General features: G+C 41.2%; 1 protein-coding gene across 5 annotated transcripts in view; it reads left to right on the top strand.

The window, feature by feature from the left end:
* Window positions 1–3,690: 3,690 nt before the first annotated feature.
* LOC110509310 (collagen alpha-1(XI) chain) overlaps window positions 3,691–20,393 on the top strand; it is a 128,385-nt gene continuing 111,682 nt past the window's right edge. For 3 of the 5 annotated variants that reach the window (XM_036967666.1, XM_036967665.1, XM_036967664.1), the window contains exon 1: window positions 3,692–4,100. In XM_036967666.1, the coding sequence (XP_036823561.1) occupies window positions 4,001–4,100 (100 nt within the window). In that variant the 5' untranslated portion in view covers window positions 3,692–4,000. Of the gene's footprint in view, window positions 4,101–20,393 lie in introns of all 5 variants that reach the window. The other 2 variants (XM_036967668.1, XM_036967667.1) reach the window with 1 other exon arrangement.

Here is a 20,393-nt window from a genome sequence, read left to right as displayed (position 1 = left end):
TCTTTGTGTATTAGAAATAGCTCCGTTTTGTACATCACATTTGGCTACCAAAAAAAAACGAAAATTCAGTCCTCAAAACACTAACTTTTTTCCAAATTAACTCCATAATATCGACTGAAAACATGGCAAACGTTGTTTAGAATCAATCCTCAAGGTGTTTTTCACATATCTCTTCGATGATATATCGTTCGTGGAAGTGTGCTTTCTCTCCTGAATCCCAGGAGAAAATGCCCGCACCTGAAGATTACGCACAAATTAGACAAAGGACACCGGGCGGACCCCTGGAAAATGTAGTCTCTTATGGCCAATCTTCCAATGATATGCCTACAAATACGTCACAATGCTGCCGACATCTTGGGGAAACGGCAGAAGGTCTAAGCTTATTCCTGTCGCATTCACAGCCATATAAGGAGACATTAGAAAACAGAGCTTCAGAAATTCTGCTCATTTCCTGTTTGACTTATTTGACTTATTTCCTGTTTGACTCATCTTGGTTTCGCCTGTAGAATGAGTTCTGGGGCACTTACAGACAAAATCTTTGCAGATTCTGAAACTTCAGAGTGTTTTCTTTCCAAAACTGTCAAGAATATGCATAGTCGAGCATCTTTTCGTGACAAAATATCGCGCTTAAAACGGGAACGTTTTTTATCCAAAAATGAAATAGCGCCCCTAGAGATGCAACTACTGACTCACTGCCTACACTAACACATTTCTGTAAATATACACCAAAACTTGTGCAGTTAGCGATTGCCACTCTATATTACAGTATAGTACTGTATATAGCAATGCATTATGGGAGCTCAATGGCATTTTGCTAAACTGCTGTAAAATTACAACAATTGCAATTTTACCATAAAGTACTGTATTATGGTGCATTGTGAGAAAAAGTTTTGAGAAATGGGCGTCAAATGAATCTCTGGCTCATTAACATATTTCAAGGCATGCCTTGTAAGAAGCCATATGTGTTGCACCCATTAGTGAGAATGCTGTACCCCTCAGAATATAGTACCATACCATAAATGTTTATACTGTAAATCTACCGAAATGTGCTTTACTGAATATAATATTGACTGTAATTTATTGTAATTCAGTACCACCACACATAATGCATTATTGTGATTTTGGAAGCTAAAAGCCTTTTCCTGTGAATCTACACCAATTCACTAGCTATTGTGTGGCCAGTATTATACTGCAATTCAGATCCACCCCACAGAATACAGTACCATACTATACATTTGGAGTGCCAAAAACCTTTTGTGGGTGCATGGTCCTGTTTTGCTCATTAACCCATTTGACGGTGTGCCTTTTAAGAGGCTTAACTTGTTGAAACCATTAGTGCTGTACCAACCTGAGTGGGAAAGGGGGTCACTTCTTCAGAACCTGCTCCAGTTTCTACGCTGGCAGGACAAGGGCCAACACCACCATCCCATATCCCTACCCCCTTCACCAGACAACAACAATGACCCAGACCTTTCCACATAGCCACCCAACCCACCACCCACGATGTCTCAGAAACAGCTTCCACCTTCGCACCCCCAACAAATCCCTTCCTTTCCACCTGCACCCCCTCCAAACCCCTGGTCAAATGGGAGCTGGTTTCGAGAGAGGCCATACAACCGGAAGACCCCCGACCTTACAACTCCAGTTCTCAGACGACGACGTTGACCCAAACTGGACAAAAATGACCAAACGGAGAAGACCAGAAAAACAACAGACCAACAAGCGACCACCCCAGAACCCAAACCCAGATGCCCGAATACACAACCTGCCAAACCTCCTATCTCCTCAGAGAAACCGTCTCACTACTTCTTCTGATTACTTCCATTACTTCTTCTGATTGCTCCTCCCTGCCCCTTACTGTCCTCTGATTCCCCACTCCCACCACCAACTGCTCCTGACCCACCTACCATAACTCCTACTATTCCTGACTACTCCCCCTGCCCCTTACTGTCCTCTGATTCCCCACTCCCACCACCAACTGCTCCTGACCCACCTACCATAACTCCTACTATTCCTGACTACTCCCCCTGCCCCTTACTGTCCTCTGATTCCCCACTCCCACCACCAACTGCTCCTGACCCACCTACCATAACTCCTACTATTCCTGACTACTCCCCCTGCCCCTTACTGTCCTCTGATTCCCCACTCCCACCACCAACTGCTCCTGACCCACCTACCATAACTCCTACTATTCCTGACTACTCCCCCTGCCCCTAAGCGACCCAGATCCACACCATCTAGCCCTCCGTGCCCCTGGTCCCGCACAGTAGCACTCCAGCCTCAGTCCAGACTGCCTGGACCCTCTCAGCCATTTTCACCACCCCATTCCCCACATGGATTACAATGAGATTGCAATGCCTATCCTCCATGTTGTGTGTTTAATAATAAAAAAACAAACATTTGTGAGTTTTATGGGAGACTGCCCCCTGACTGGACCAGCCATATGACACCTTGTACAAAAGGCCACCACATTCCAGGCATTCTCTGACATCTCACTTGAAGAGTTGTCACCTGGATGTACACTGATTTGGAAGATATTATGCAAATGTGAAAATTACACTTTTTTAAGAGACATATTGGTTGCTGAGAGATTTTTCCACATTTGTTCGAATTCAGGTAGTGAGGATTTGCCAAATGAAAGCCAATGAAATTCAAACAAGTAACAATGACAGATGATACCTTCTATTCTTCCTAAATTATTATCAGGACAAACGTTTTTTTTTTTTAAATCAGTCAACACTCAAGCTACAACTATGTCAATGAATGCTAAATCACATTAATAGTAAGAGAGTAGTGTTATTGTAAAACGTGTTCCGAATGTAGATGTTATTGTGCTCTAAATATACGAGTCCCATTCCACGAGCATGGCTGAAGATCAATGCCAGTGTCAAAGGATCAGCACCTCTCCGACCCTGCGCGCTCCAGTTGTCATGCGTGTCAGAGGGACGGACAGCTGGGGCAGGTGCATATCAGTCTTATAATGTACAGCTCATTTTGGAGGATACCTGCAACCCGTATGTATTTGATGTAGCTGTTCGATACAGTTTATACTTCACAGTGTGTCCAAAAGCCTAATTTTCTATGTTATTATTCAAAATATTAGAATGTCTTCACATTAGCTGTAACGGGGGAAAAAAACAATGTATCATATTGAATATGAAAACAATATTTATCTCTTCTTGTCCAAAACGTTTTTATATCTCCCGCTTTAACGGTATCATATTGAATATGAAAACAATATTTATCTCTTCTTGTTCAAAACGTTTTTATATCTCCCGCTTTAACGGTATCATATTGAATATGAAAACAATATTTATCTCTTCTTGTTCAAAACGTTTTTATATCTCCCGCTTTAACGGTATCATATTGAATATGAAAACAATATTTATCTCTTCTTGTCCAAAACGTTTTTATATCTCCCGCTTTAACGCCCCTTCTCAAAATTGGCAGATTTTGTTGGTAAGGGAATCTATGTTTACAATGTTAGGTCTACTCCTGAGTCCAGATTGAAGCCACGGTTTGAAGCAGAAACTTCAGCGCACGGAGAGAGGGCGTAAAACCTTCGCAAAACTTTCCTCTATTCCACAGCCAATGGCAAGGCCCGATCTATAAATCTAGCCCTCTGATTTGCTTTCCTGTCCTGTACCTAGCCTGACTGACAGCCTGCAGGAAATCTTTTTTCCTCCGTCTTTAGTTCCAAGGGCTTCAGTGAGATTGAGAGGGGGCAACACTTCTGATCAGAGGCTCAACAGCGCAGGGCAGTTTATTCAGAGAATCGAAGAGGAAGAGTGCGCGAGAGAGGGTGCCCCATCCTTCACACAAACTGGAGGAATCCACACTCCAACACTAATGGCTGTTTGAGAAAATAATAATTTCCCCCCTCTCTCTTTCGCTGGGATTTTTGGCTTCTAGTTCTCTCCTAATCAGAAATTGTCACAAGTATTTTTTCAATTGCTCTTGAAAAATTAATCCGCCTTTGCCGTGGACGTCCCTGGCGACCATGGATACCCATATAAGATGGAAAGTAAAACGGAGGATAAAGGACGCGCAAATCACTTTAGCAATAATTCTACTTTTTGTCACATCGCAAGCCAGTTCAGGTAAGATCCCTTTCGGACAACGCAGCCTGAATTTTTTTTGCAGGCTATTGCTGTTTAGCACTTTTTGTCCCGTCGTCTGTTTTAGACAGTACAATGTTCTCATGTGCAACAAGTCCCTATCATACCCGTGTGTCCCGGTAGCAGCAGCATTTGTACGCCTCTCTAAAAACGTGCTCTAGTTGTCTGGTTTCTGGAATGTGGTCCACATTATTGGTGTCATAAACTGAAATGACCGGGGGCCCGGTCAAGGATTTTAATTAAATGGCACTGGTGCTTGTTCGCATACTTTGTCCTGCATAGTTCTGTCCAGTTTGTTGTCAAAGTTTATCGATTTGTTAAGACCCGATGCGTAGAAGACTTGCAGCGCCAAACGAGAACTCCTTTTCCATGACATTGTGCCAAAAGTTTTCTCTCTCATCCATTCAGATGAATTTCGCTGCCTCCGGCGATGGATTTGTGCACTCTGAAAGATGGGGTCATCGATAGACATCTATAGTGCTACTTCTGATGCACATATTTTTGCATACATTATTAGTGTCTTTAAAACTTTATTGTGTTGGGCGCACATAGGCTACACGTTGTCATGGGGTTTGTAGGCCTACTTTATAGATATATAGGGTATACCTTTTATTCCCTGCCTAGTGTTGAGTTGATCAACCTGGAAACAATGCCCTGTATCACTTTTTATGGCACGATATCATCTCTCTTTTTTTTTAGGCCAACTTGATTGCATTTTATGTAGCATAACTGGAAAAAACATAATGCAGCTTTTGTGGATATGATATCAAAAAGGTAGTAATTGCCTTAGTTTTTGTATATGGCAACATTTTGGCTTAAATTGGTATTTTAAACTTGATGACAAGGACATCCAACACTGTCCTCCAGATTCCCAACATGAAACAGTAAGTCAAAGGGGTATTTATTTAATGAGAGACAGAATGGAGCTCAGCTCTCGTGAGAGGGCGTGCCCGTCCATCGTCTGAAGTAGCAGGGTGGAGCCTACACTTGGCATCTCATTTTGGGCATGGATGCGCGCGTGGACTTTTCTGACCTACCTCATAACCGCTATAACAGTGCAATGTCTCTGTGAAATATTCAAGGCTGTTTAAAAATAACAAAAATATCCCATAAATATTTGTCTGGCAATCCTCCAGCATTCCAGCTGTCTGTTTTATGTGCCCTGTGATGACAAAACAAGGTTATTTATGATCACTTGTAACCTAAACTTTTTTTTGAAAACAGTGTGCCTGTGAACCTATATGGTTTTGCAATCATGCTGTTTTACGCTGCTTTTCAACACCCTTATTAGAATGTCAAATCACTGTTGGAAATGAATTGTATGAGTTAGGAATGAATGGGATTCATGATATCCTCATTGGTTTCGGTTTTTAGGTTCGTCAATGGTTATTTGGACATTTGCTTATCAGGATTAGGCAAAGGCGGTGCTTAAACCGCTTCACCTTGAGTGATTTGTAAGGGGGGCTCTGGCTGAGAGTTTTCCTTATGCGAGGGAGGAGACTTCTTTTTTTTGCCCGGACCTCTCAATTTCTAACAGGTATGAATACAGAAGTTAATCACGCAGCTGACCAAATTATGCAAGATTTGACTTCTGGGCTAACAGAGATTGCATGTAGCTAGGTGAAGGAGGGGGTCCGAGCCATGGACAGGAGCAGTGGGGTGGGAGTATGAGTCAGGCCAAGGCCTAGTGGCCTGGCCTACATATATTCTTAGCTCACTGGACTGCCTGGCATGGTAGGTGGCCTCAGACTGAATGGTGCTACAGTGGAGCTCTCAGTCAGTCAACCAGCTGGGTCAACCAGCCAGCCAGTCAGTCAGCCAGTCAAAACGCTGTTAGATAAACAGATAGCCTGGTCTGTTCTCTCCACATGCCTCAAAGGACGAGGCAGAAAAACCCCCACATCTGAGCTGAAGATGCGGCGAGCTGGAGTGGATTCAATTAAATTCCCTATTTGACTGGAATTTGATAACCTAATTTGATTTCCAGTCAACCTAAGTTGCATGGACGTGCACAGAAATGTCAGAGTGGTGTGCTAATGATGGAAACAAATTCATATTCATGTGAATTATCATGCAGACTGATAGTTGATTATTGCCTTTTGGGTTACACAAGGGGTTGGCCTTGAACTTTTTCCCTGTAAAATAAATGGCCAGGTCTCTCTCTCGAAAAAGAGGTCTTCTGTTTTCAAATCAACCTGGTAAATTAATGGTAAAAAAATACAAGGGCTGTGGTCTTGTCATTGGTTATATGTGATTGACCGAACCATACCCAGTTCCTAGCAATTCATTATATATACACTAAATGACTGACAGGAGGCGCTGTTTTGAAGCTACCACTCCTCCATAATTCTAGAAACCATTTAGGAAACTATATAAATGCATTTACTCATGTCTACATTTGTTTTTGCCAGGTTTATTCTATTCCAGACACCTTAATGCATACCTTTAAATTATATTATGTAAGCTAAACATACAAATAAATAAAAAATATATACTTTTTTCCCCTTAAAGTATAGTTTTTAGAAAGTACTAATTTTACTGTCCCCACTACAACAATAAATACTTAAATACATGTACATTTGTCCTTGAAACATTAAAAATGATATACTAGAATTCCATTCATTCCAAGGGAGTACTGCTTTTCTGAGGAGTGCCAATATGGCCACTCAATGGCCAAAACATAGCATCAACATTACAAGGTTCATATACATCAATAGTTCCAAGTCATGTCAGAATAGCTCCAGATGAGAGTTGGACTGGAGTTTTACTAGGGTTATAGGGCGTTGGACAGAACTCACTATGAAGCTGCTGGCTGCTGGCTTTAATCAACTCTTAAATACCAACAGAAGAAAACAACCAGAGTTAAATGATTGCTTGTGATGCTGCAACACTTCCTGAAACCAGTACACATGCAAGTATGAGTGAAGTTTTTATAACTCGGTATTGGCTAGCAAGAGCCTTATTTCATTGCTATTGTTGCCAATGTCACTCTAAGCAGTTTTCTATACAAAAATGTAACCAACAATCATGAAAATATTTATTTTACAGGAAATAAGCATAATACATATTCTAGCTAGATTATCAAGAATAACTTTTAAACTGTAACATACAGAGTGTGTAACAGCTGTTGAATTCCACCAGATTACCTGATTAACAGGTTACAGTGCAACAAAATACCCCCGTATCAAGATCAGACAGGTCTCGACTAGGCTTGCACATTTTGGGGAATATTCAGAGGTAGAAACTTTCTGTGGGAATTAACCAGAATATATGGGAATTACAGTGCCTGACAAAAGTTTTCACTCCCCTTGGTGATTTTCCTATTTTGTTGCATTACAACTTGTAATTTAACTAGATTTTTATTTGGATTTCATGTAATGGACATACACAAAATAGTCCAAATTGGTGAAGTGAAATGATTAAAAATAATAATAATAATAAACGGAAAAGTGTTGCGTACATATGTATTCACCCCCTTTGCTATGAAGTCCCTAAATTAGATCTGGTGCAACCACTTACCTTCAGAAGTTACATAGTTAGTTAAATAAAGTCCACCTGTGTGCAATCTAAGTGTCACATGATCTGTCACATGATCTCAGTATATATACACCTGTTCTGAAAGGCCCCAGAGTCTGCAACACCACCAAGCAAGCGGCACCACCAAGCAAGCGGCACTATGAAGACCAAGGAGCTCTCCAAACAGGTCAGGGACAAAGTTGTGGAGAAGTACAGATCAGGGTTGGGTTATAAAAATACATACCTGAAACTTTGAACATCCCACAGAGCACCATTAAATCCATTATTAAAAAATGTAAAGAATATGGCACCACAACAAACTTGCCAAAAGAGGGCCTCCCACCAAAACTCACGGACGAGGCAAGGAGGGTATTAATCAGAGAGGCAACAAAGAGACCAAAGATAACCTGAAGGAGCTGCAAAGCTCCACAGCGGAGATTGGAGCATCTGTCCATAGGGCCACTTTAAGCCGTACACTCCACAGAGCTGGGCTTTACTTAATTTAAGAGTTGCCTAAAAAAAAAAAAGCATACATGTTTGGTGTTCGCCAAAAGGCTTGTGGGAGACTCCCCAAACATATGGAAGAAGGTACTCTGGTCAGATGAGACTAAAAATGATATTTTTGGCCACCAAGGAAAACACTGTGTTTTGCGCAAACCCAACACCTCCCATCACCCCGAGAACACCATCCTGATGCTGCCACCACCATGCTATGGGGATATTTTTCATTGTCAGGGACAGAGAAACTAATTGAAGGAATGATGGATGCCGCTAAATACAGGGAAACTCTTGAGAGAAACCTGTTTCAGTCTTCCAGAGATTTGAGACTGGGACGGAGATTCACCTTCCAGCAGGACAAAGTATACTGCTAAAGCAACACCCGTTTGGTTTAAGGGGAAACATTTAAATGTCTTGGAATGGCCTAGTCAAAGCCCAGACCTCAATCCAATTGAGAATCTGTGGCATGACTTAAAGAATGCTGTACACCAGCAGAACACATCCAACTTGAAGGAGCTAGAGCAGTTTTGCTTTGAAGATGGGCAAAAGTCCCAGTGGCTAGATGTGCCTAAAGAGAAAATAACCGAAGAGACTTGCAGCTGTAATTGCTGCAAAAGGTGGCTGTAGAAAGTATTGACTTTGGGGGGTGAATATTTATGCACGCTCAAGTTTTCTATTTTTTTGTCTCGATCCCCAATGATCCATTGCATCTCCCAAAAACGTTTTCAACAGAAACTAAAGCTTTGGTTGTCTCCCTCTCAGGGTTCCATGTCTTCTCCTAGGACCTCGTCAATGTCCACCTCTTGAAAATCAGACTCAGGCCTCATCTTCACTGTCACTTTCCAACCTTGTTGAGGATGGCTCGTTGTCAGGCTCAAAAAGCCTCACATTTGCCCAGATGGCCACCAATTTTTAACCCTTTTGGTTTAGCCTGTTGCGCGATTTGGTATGTGTGTTCCCAAACAAGGACCAGTTGCACTCTGAGGCGGCTGATGTTGGTGGGATTTGGAGGATGATGGAGGCAACAGGGGAAAGAGCCTCAGATCCACAAAGTCCCTTCCACCAGTTGGCTGATCAGATATGTTGGCACGACTGCCATATTGCATCTCCATTCCAAAGCACTTGTTGGAAGTGTACTTCGCCAGTCTGCCAAGAATCTTGCCCTCATCCAGGCCAAGTTGGCGAGACACGGTAGTGATGACACAATAGGCCTTGTTGATCTCTGCACCAGACATGATGCTTTTGCCAACCTTTATTGGGGTCCGCTGCGTCATGTATGGGCTTCAGGCAGAAGTTTTCACGCTTTTTGATGTATTTCAGAACTGCAGTTTTCTCTGCTTGAAGCAACAGTGCAGCAGTACGGATTTATTCTCTTACATCTGTAAGCAGAGTCTGAACATCAGACAGGATGGCATTGTCTCCCCCAATCCGTGCAAAGGCTACTGCTATAGGTTTCAGGAGTTTCAGGCTGCTTACCACTCTCTCCCAAAATATATCATCCAGGAGGATCCTCTTGATGGGGCTGTCCATATCGGTATACTGTGATATGGCCATTTCTTGGAGAGACTCTTTCCCCTCCAGGAGATTGTCAAACATGAAGACAACACCACCCTAACGGGTGTTGCTGGGCATCTTCAATGTGGTGCTCTTATTCTTCTTACTTTGCTTGGTGAGGTAGATTGCTAATATAATTTGATGACCCTTCACATACCTAACCATTTCCTTGGCTCTCTTGTAGAGTGTATCCATTGTTTTCAGTGCCATGGTGTCCTTGCGAAGCAGATTCAATGCATGAGCAGCACAGCCAATGGGTGTGATGTGAGGGTAGGACCAAGCAGCCTTCATGTTTGCAGCATTGTCTGTCACCAGTGCAAATACCTTCTGTGGTCCAAGGTCATTGTTGACTGCCTTCAGCTCATCTGCAATGTAGAGACCGGTGTGTCTGTTGGAGGGGTGAATGCTGGGCGAAGAACATTCAGAAATCTTTTCCAATACACATTGCCTGTGAGAATCGGAGGTGAACCAGTTGCATACACAGCTTGAGCAAGACCTTCATCAGCATTTCTCTGACTACATTCCTCTATTGAGTCAAAAAAACTTCTGATTCCAGGAGGACCCTTGAGCTGTTGCTATTGATAAGGTGTCTGATTCATCCTTTTCACCTCGAATAGAAGTAGAGGGACTTTTGTCAGAGGTTGCTTGTTGTGAGCGCTGAGGGAACTTTATGCAATTGGCCAGATGATACTGCATCTTTGTTGCATTCTTCACATCTGATTTGGCACAGTATTTGCAAACGTACACAGCTTATCCTTCTACATTAGCTGCAGTGAAATGTCTCCACACATCAGATAGTGCCCGTGGCGTTTTCCTGTAAAGATTTGTAAAAACAAATTGGAAGGAAAAAAGGTTTAGCATAAATAAAATCTAATTACCTTTATTTACAGAACAAAATACATCAATTCGTAGTCAAGAGCTCTGGAAAAGGTAATGTAGTGTTGACGTGTAAACGGAAATGCATCAACTCTGGTGTCGCTCAAGCAGTCAAATGTTTCAATCCTTAGTAACGCCAAGGTGTGGAGTCTTCCAGGCCAGTTTCATCTTCAAACATATTTTTCTCTTTCTCAACTTCTGGTCATCAGCTGTCAGATATAAAACACATTGTTAGTAGTGTGTTAGGCAACTCTGTTCTTGGAAAGCAACTCAGTGTGTAGGTTCTTTGCAGCACTGCAGTAGCACACTTGCTTCAGCTAATCATAGACCAGTCTTAAGACCTGGTTCTTTGAATGTGTGTTAAGTGATGGGCTGTAGCAAAAGCCTGCACACAGTAACTCTCCAGGACCAGAGTTGGAGAACCTTGGTTTGAACTTACAATATATTGCTGCAGAGTAAGTGTGCAAAGGGAATAAAACAATATGGTGGAAAATGCAACAATTGAATGGCCAAAGCCAAGGGGTGCAATACTGTCGACCAACCACAAGATTTTGCTAAATACACATGAATGTAAAGCAAGGTCAACAGGAGTCAATGAACTAAACATAAAGTCAAACATTAGTTCAATAGCTAGCTAGCTAACTATGTATGAAATCATTTTTGCGAACTCTGTTAGACTGGTCCAAAAGACAGGAGCCCAGTGCCAAATAGGTGGTGTAGAGAAATGTGATTCTCGTTAAATAGCTAGCAACAACCCTGTTACACACAAACTAGCTAGCTACCTATAAAATATTTTTTTTAATCCCTGCTAGTAAATTGATGTTAGCTAACGTTAGCTACATCTGGAGCTAGCCAAAAGTTAGCTGGCTAGTTAGCTAGCTCTCTTCATTCAGCTCGATAGCAAATAATTGAAATGCACAGCAAACATTAGATGTTCAGACATTAGACCTACTGTACACTCTTAGAAAAAAGGGTTCCAAAAGGGTTTTATTTGCGGATAAACATTTTGATCTGAAGAACCCTTTTTAGAACACAAGGGTTCTTTGTAATGCAAAGGGTTCAACCTAGAACCTTTAACACCCTAATAACAATTTTTAGATGGCAAGTAGGAATCTTTGTATGGTAAGATGGGTTCTACATTGAACCATATATAATATTTCCCAGCCTGCTGTATTCACGGTGCGATTTTCAGAATTGTTTGTTTTACTGTAGTATCTGTGTTTTTGCATGTACATTGATTCGTTGATCAGTTTCATGCTACAGAAAGATAAATAACATACCGTTTTCTAAACTAATCCAATCTGTTAATAGTTGGATTTATTGCACTCGCTACTGACATGATTGTTCCAGTTTAGATGATTGAGGTAGTCTCAGTATATCCTACTTTGGAAGTCATTCTGAATGCAGGTTGCAGGTGATCAACAATTCCACATGTTGGATAGCCTAACTCTGTCTGGATTACTTGGAGTGATTACTGTAAACTGTCAGATGTGGTGTGTCCGGATGTATCCAAGGACCTGGATTCAGTGCTGCTATGTATCAGAATCTGACATAAAATCTGACACATTTCTAGCTGATACTTTCGAAACTCCACTATTCAGGTCCGGAACGTTTGATGTCAAGATGAAAATGACACTGTAAGACACACATTGATACAGGTCATTTTAGGCAGTGTTAGGGTACATGAGAAAATGGTCAGCTTTGATTTACAACTTGTGAAAGCTGTGTCGTATCAGGGCAGACAAACGTTATAGTTAGCTGGTAACTCAAACTAATGACTCCAGGTTCTCCAGGGGGTTCAGCAGTAAAGAACACATTATCATGACCTAAACCAGATAACCCCTCTATATTCCCAGGGAAGGGCTGACTGCTGACCTGGAAGCACACCCATCTCCTTCAGAAACATCCATCCAGAAAACCTCTGGTTCTGATCAGGCTTACTAATCATCCCCTACTGTAGACTGGTCCCAGATCTGTTTGCACTGTCTTGCCAACTCATGGCCATGGGAGTTGGTAAGACAGCACAAACAGATCTGGGATCAAGCTAGACTTCACCTACACAGTGGAACTACTGCATCATCGTCTATCTCCAGACTAGAGGATTCTAGATGTCTGTCTGTGATTGCTCACTACACATGCAACATCGTCTACATGGCAGAATCTATCGGTTTACCACGTCGTTGATTTTTACGTTTTCAACACAGTGTAACAAATTAAAAGAAATGTGTTGAGTAATATCATTCCAATATCAACACAGCTTTGGAGTAGCCCCAAGAAGGCACCATTCTCCACTGAAATTATATAAATGAAACAGTTTTTATTTCAGTTGTGATATGAAACACTTTTTATGATTAGGCATACTGTACAAATGAACACGTTAACACTCACACATGATAATACTCTTTACTGATAATAATTGACATATAATTAATAAGGGGGGTGTGTTGTTTCCTGTGGCTATTGGTTTGTACCATTTACTGGTATTGGCCTTTCTTTTGTTGAGAAATATTTGCAGTAAATACCCATATGTCTGGTTTTCCTTTTCTGTTTCCAAATTGGATCCGGTATATTTTTTTTTAGACAAGCCTTAGGTCAATACAATTCAGTTTTAATTGTGTGGTGGTTTAATACAACATTTAGTTGTCCTAGAACTCGTAGCAAACAGAAAGTCCCTGGCCCAAAGCTCATCAAATATGGTGACAATGACAAGGTGAGAACAAAACAGAACCGTTCTCACAACTATCAAGACCTACGCTTTCTATAATGATGTCATTTGAACTGTACAAGGATCAGATATATAATGACACAAATGTATTTCTACTAACGTTAATCCCACGTGTCATCAGAGGTAGAGATTGACCTCAGTTCAATGTTTATAGAGTACAGAGAGAAAGTCTGGTAATAACTTGAGACCAATAGGACACAGGTGTCCTGGGTAGAGCTGGGTAATATGGACAAAATCCATATTGCGATGATTTGCCTCAATTGATGCGATATGGATAAATAGAATGATACATTTATAACATTAATGTACACCATCTTTTAAAATGATCCTTTAAACTACTGTTACTAGGTTGATGGTTGTAGGCATCAATTGTCCAATTAACAATTTCTCATATTAGCAAACTGCACCTTTCTCTAGTACAGGCTACTTATCGTAATAAACAATAACTGCAGAAGGCCTGCGTTAAGTGATTGGCATGGTCGGTGTCGATAATCTTTGGTTTTATCATCCCAGTTCTAGCCCTGGGTGTGGTGGGTGGAGTTAGTTAAAGTTTGAGGATCTTGTCCTTCAGGTGACCAGCGCTGCCAGATTTACAGTTTTAGAGCCTGAGGAAAGGAATGTCTGCTTTAGGATCGACCAGTGGTTGAACTACTATTCCTGGTTTTACTTAACTGGGGTGAGTTTTAGAAAAACATTGATATCATCTTTAGCCGTAAGATCATCGTTCAACCATTGCCTAGTGCTAAATGTGATTTTTGTGCTTTTGCATTGGCTGCTTAGGACATGAGGGGCACATACTGTAAATAAAGAGAAAGAGGTGCATTTTGGGTACTTTGTCAAACTTGCATGACATGATTAACAGGCACAAAAAAGTCTGGAATGTTTTGCTTTTGGAAAACCATGCCCATTCTCGCTTTGACATTTTCAAGAACTAAAAACAAAGAAGGTAGAATGTGATTTAAAGGCCCAGTTTTTGATTTTCATGTGTTTGATATATACAGTTTTTCCACACTATGTGGTTGGAATAATACTGTGAAATTGTGAAAATAATGATAATGCCCTTTTAGTGTAAGAGCTGTTTGAAAAGAAATGTCTGCCTGTTTTGGTGGGATGGAGTTTTGGCTAATTTTGGTTAATTAGTTAATTGACCAATAAGAAAGAGAGTTCAAACCTCTCTACCAATAACAGCTCGTTTTCAGTTCTCCCCTTCCCACTCAGACCACTCCCAGACAGTCCTAGGAAAATTCTTGCTTGAGAAATTGCTCTTTGCTGAGAAGCTTTTTTTTGTTTATTTTTGACCAGTAAGGTACTTAATTGCTTGCTACACAGAAATTATTTGATTTTGAGATAAAAAAATGGCTGCATTTGGGCATTTAGTGGTTGAAACATGGGTGATAAATAGCTGACTTACTGACTCCAGCTAGCTGACTCTGTCTTTATCTAGATCTTGATTTAAAGAACTTTAATTCCTTGAGCTCTATGAGGGCATTTTTATTTGACTCTCTTTGGGAAGTTGTTGCTGTATATTAGCCATCTGGCTGCCTTGTTCACAGCTTCCACAAAGTCCCCCAGCAGAATCAATGGAACCTTTTCACAAAGCTTCAAACACATTTCAGTGTTTTGGTCTCTTTTTCTAATGGTTTGTTGTAATTAATTAAGTAAAGGTTGTTGTCTGCGTCAATAGGAATCATTCCCCTAGGTCTGGAACTGTCAAACTGCTTTATTCATAAAAAATACTACAATAACATTCCTTGAATACCTGGGCAAAAATGAAAACGTGGGTGTATCGGGGCCAAAGCCACACACTACTCGATATGTAAATGTTGACTATACTGCTTGTTGTTTTCGGTCTGAAAGGGAGTCTTTGTTATCTTATGATTCATGGAGTTTCTCCAATATTTAACGCTTTTATCCATTTGTTCTTGATTAAAAAGTAACGGGAGAATACTTGTTGTTTCACTGTGTGCTCGTTCAGCATCTGGATCCGATAAGCTCCATTTTGCCTTCTGCTGAACTTAAAAAAAAGGGGGGCAAAGACGTTCCAGAAGTTTTTATCCCACTGCTGGTGGAACAAGGCACTATGCAATAAAATACTGTGGAATTTTTCTCAAGAAAAGTTCACCATTTGTACCTCACTGGTTTTAGGCTTTTCACTGGAAATATACCTGCATCACATTAGGTGAGAGGCTTTGGAAACGGTGTGAATTTCATAGCGGCGAGGTTTGGAGCAAAGCAAAGCAACCTGGGTCATTAAAAGGTTATTTTTATGTAAAGGTTGACTTTACTATGGGGTTCAAAGGTCAGATACAGCTGGGCTGCATCTGTTTTCTGTCCTCACGCCCTCCATCCTCCATCCTCTCGGGTTCCACTCGGTTCCTCTCGACCTTCAGTTGGAACGGTTCCTCGACAAAAGGAAGTTTCCATGATAGATTTCTATCACATTCCCCCTGATGCCATGCGTGTGTGTTGTATGAAAGGAGACGGCAAGGCTGTTACTAATTGATGCAGTATGTTCATGATCAAGCCTTTCTAATGGCCATGGCCTCTCAACCTGGTGTTGTAATGGGAAAATCCGGGACTGTTCTATTTTGACTGCAATATTTTGAAACACAGACACAGACTCCAGACTGATGGCATTTGAGCATTGCAATCAAGTAATAAAAACACAGCCATGAAACCCAAAATGGAGGACATTCCTTTCAATCCCCAAATCCAACCCCCATCATTATTAGCCATTGTTTGTCCCTTCTGAGCAAACGCAGACACACTTCTGCCCAAGCTTTTCAATGACTATATTCTTGTCCCCTGATATGGGAAATCGTTTTGGGGTCTGCAGTTCTACTGAATCAGATAAGTAGTGGTTGTGTGGAGTGAAAATGGCTGTGTGTGTGTCTATCACCGTGGTGCAGGGGAAAGAATCTGAGTTAGCTGGACTGGAAGCAGTGACCCTGCAATCTCATGAGCCACTTCAGACTGTGAGTGCAGCCATTAGGGTGTGGAACTGAACAGACCGGCCGGTTGAGCAGTTCATGTTTTAGTTTATGACCCCTAGCCTCCAACCAGCTCCATCCAATGCCTGATCAACAGCAAAGACTGACACATTCTTCTTTCTCCTCACTCACATGCCACTTGGCTTTTTATATCTGTGTAGATGATGGAATGAGATGGGTGATCAAATAATATTCCTGGTCAGAAGTTTGACCCTCTCTTTGTCAGATTGAAGGATATCCTTTGTATGACACTCATGTTGTGAAGATTTCAGTGCCGTGCTAGTGACTGTTGGGGACAGTGAAACACTGTTCTCTCAAGAGTACATAGACTGCCCCAAAGGACCCTGGGACATCTTATTGGCCATCTTCCCACGATGCATCCGGATGGGCCAGAGTTGTTGAGCCAGGGCAGGGATTTGACAGGAGACTATGGTTGGGCTTGGTCATGATCCTCTATTGAAATAGCGAAAATAGGCTATTATTTTGATTTCATAGAGAAAAGTAGAGTTGCTTCATATATATTCTGTCTCATATAATTAAGTCAAGACGCTGTTGGTTTAAGTTGACAACCCATAGCTCCAATAATGGTTGTAGGGATTTTAGTCTTTTCATCAGTGTGTCTTTCAAGTAAGTGTCTGTTTGTGTTTTCTAAAGACGTTCCACCTTGCCAGTGTAGGGCTTAGAATGTCATGATAGTATGCTCTTGCAGTTGGTAGAGTAGTGTCATCGACTATGCCAGTTTTCACTCAACACCACCTTTATACACTGTAAGAACAGTAGTGTTATACCATTTAGCTATTGTCCAGACAAAATAATTGGGCATTCAGCTCAGCTCTCCAGGACAGCAGTACTGTTCTCCATCAGGGGTTATTATAATGATTGAGCATGGAAAGCAATGCAATGAGTCATCCTTTCCAACCCTAGTCCCCCATTCCCAGTCAGCCCTAGGCTCAGTCCTAGCCACAGTCTGGGCATCAGAACTACTGACTGAAGTGTTTTACAGGGTAATAGCATGATTCCCTTCTCTGGTAGCTAGCTCCACTCCAGAAACCTCTGGAGCAGTGGGGGTTTGTGCCGTTTAAGATTAGGGAGGCCCCATTTTTTTCAGAATCGTTGCCTTCCCACTGGGCACAGACATCAACGTCTAATTTTATTTACATTTGGTTGAGTTCTCAAATCACATTAATTCAATGTGAAATCGACAGAAAATGTCACCATGTCATTGATTTTAGTGCAAAGTTTTCCACGTTGATTCAACTTCATCACATTTATTTTTGTCAGTTGAAATTGTCCACTTGGTTATTTCTATTACAGTGTATTGGATGACTGTCATTCATATTCCATTCACCCAGCTCAATGTAACAGTGATAGGTGTAGGCTACTACATGATACTCAAATGTGCTCTATACCCTACAACCTAGCCTACAAATTAACGTGTTAACTTAGGTGCATAGGTCGAGAGACAAATTGGAGAAAATATTTTCTAGAAATATTCTAAAATAAATTCATATTTTCTAGAAATAGGCATGGAATAATTGGTGAGACAACCCATATTCAAGAATAGCTTAGGAAAATTAAGGTGACAGGCAGTGAAACATTCAATACCATTTTGCACTTTTGCCTGCATTTAGCTGATCTGGGGTGTGATCATTAGTCCAAACAGTTGCAAACAGTTGTCGTTTCTATTGGACAAAATCAGGTCAAAATCAGGTCCAATAGGTCCATCCCCATTTCGTACCGTTTGTTTCCGTAATTTTTTAACATTTTGCAACAGAATCGTCAGAATGAATAGACCCCTGATCACCCGCATACACATTTCACATTCATAGCAGTCACAGAGGCCTACAGCATCATCACTTTGCTTGTTATATAATTCCTTCTCGCATCTACGCGCTCTCCTCCTCCCACCCTTTCCCTTATCTTGTTGACTTCAGTGCAGAACACAACAGCCGTCTGTGACCAGGCGAAAAAACGTATCCAAGCCAAATCTTCAAACCATAACCGCTAACTGCTACACAGCCTACATGTTGTCACCATATTAGCTAACGTCATAGTCAACCTAGCTAGCTACTAAAAATAATGCATTAGTAAACCCACAATCTAATCCATGTGTACAATGCTCTGGTGGCAATACACACACAAAAAAAGTGGGTTTCTCAAGGATTTTTTGGGAAGAGGATTGTTCAATGTGGAACCATAATGACTCAAAGAACCCTTTGAGATCTTCAATGGTTATTTAGAGTTCACAAAAGTGTTCTTTACTCTTTTAGTAATAATTCAAATGTAGGGGAGGCGGCTCATTAGACTATTTTGGGCATAGTTTGCGCACAGCTCTTTTTGTGCAACCGTGAGTGACAGTGTCATTCCAATTTACCTAATATGTTGTGTTATGCAATGGCTTGTTGCACATGATTATGGCCAGTGACAGTGTCTTGTGAAAGACTCCGGTATGGCCTTGTGTTACTTGACAATGTTAATAGAACCGTTCTCCATAAATGTTCCTTAAAGAACCATAGAAAATGGGTCTATATAGCCCCAAAAGGGTTGTAACCATAGCAGAACCATTTTTTGGTGCTATTCAGAACCTTATTTAATGGTGCTTTATAGAACCTTAAAAAGATATTAGCACCAAAAAGGGTTCCACAATGGCTACAAACCAAAGAACCCCTATAAAAAAATGTTTTCAGTGTGCAGCTGTAGCTTATGCTTTCAGTACTAGATTCCTTCTCTGATCCTTTGATTGGATGCACAACATGTCAATTCATGCTGCAAGAGCTCTGATAGGTTGGAGGACGTCCTCCAGAAGTCATCATAATTACTGTCTAAGTATATGGAAGTATATGGAAGGGGGTAAGAACCATTACCCTCCTAGGTTTTGTATTGAAATCAATGTATCCAGCCTAGAGGAAGATGGAAAATAGCTGTCCGCTGGCCTCACCATTGTGCTACCCTAGAAGGTGCTGTTGAGGCTACTGTAGACCTTTATTGCAAAACAGTATGTTTTTATCAGTTATTTGGTGAAGTTAATATATTTAGTATTGTTTTATCTAAAAATGTAAAAATATTTTTATTTATTTTATGCTCTGGAGCCATTTTATTTATCCACTGCTCTGGAGCCATTCTATTGTTTTGCTTTATTAGGTCATCAAATGTGCTGGGGGTTGGGTGATAGTGTTTGGAAAGACTATATGAAAGAGAGACAGAGAGACAGACATAAAGAAACGGCCTCTGCTCACTTTGCATCGCTTAGACCCAGGGCAGGGCATCAGCCACACATGAACCTTGCTAACAGAGCCGTTATAGGTGGAACAAAACGAGGTTGAACAACACAGAACGTGTGAATCTCACATCACTGGAGAAGTCAGTTGATTAGCGCCTGTAAAACTGAACTCGTTTTTGAAAGAAAGTATGTTCTGTAAACGATGGTTGATTCCATCCCCGTTTCTGTAAAAAGTCCTGCTAGCGAAGCATGACTGATATGCCGGCGGAGGTAGTTCTCAGGCACAGAGCACAGAGCACAGACAAGTTACGGCGGACATAGAGTGACCCCAGTTAACACGGACGTCAGTTGTGCTGAGCTTTGAGAAGGCTGTACTGCTGTGTTATTATGGCGGGCCCTCCTCCTCTCCTTGTCCTCAGCTCTGCTGCAGAGCCACAGGCCACAGCCACACTCACTTCAGTAATTACTATCGCATAGAGTTGTGGTTGATGTTATGGAAGACATTCTCTGTGCTTTTATTCTCTCTTTCTCTCATCCCTTCTGAGAGTGATATAAAAAGATTTGTATTTATTATGGATCCCCATTAGCCAAGGCAGCAGTTACTCTTCCTGGGGTCCGCAAAATTAAGGCAGTTATACATAAAAACATAGCAGTACATTTTTACAACAGATTTCACAACATATTAAGTGTGTGACCTCTGGCCCCTACTCTATTACCACATATCTACAACACAAAATCCATGTGTACGTGTGGGTATAGTGGCTTATGTTATCGTGTGTTTGTATGCATGTGTCGGTGCCTATGTTTGTGTTGCTTGAAAGAGTTAGAATGACACTCATTTCCTTTTATCTGCTCTCTCTCGTTTGTCTTTCACATAAATGTTTTCTAGTTCTATC

Source organism: Oncorhynchus mykiss, chromosome Y, assembly GCF_013265735.2.
Source record: "Oncorhynchus mykiss isolate Arlee chromosome Y, USDA_OmykA_1.1, whole genome shotgun sequence".
In the NCBI taxonomy this organism is placed as follows: Eukaryota; Metazoa; Chordata; class Actinopteri; order Salmoniformes; family Salmonidae; genus Oncorhynchus; species Oncorhynchus mykiss.
Note: the sequence above shows the minus strand (reverse complement) of the source record. Positions and strands in the feature narration are given on the sequence as shown.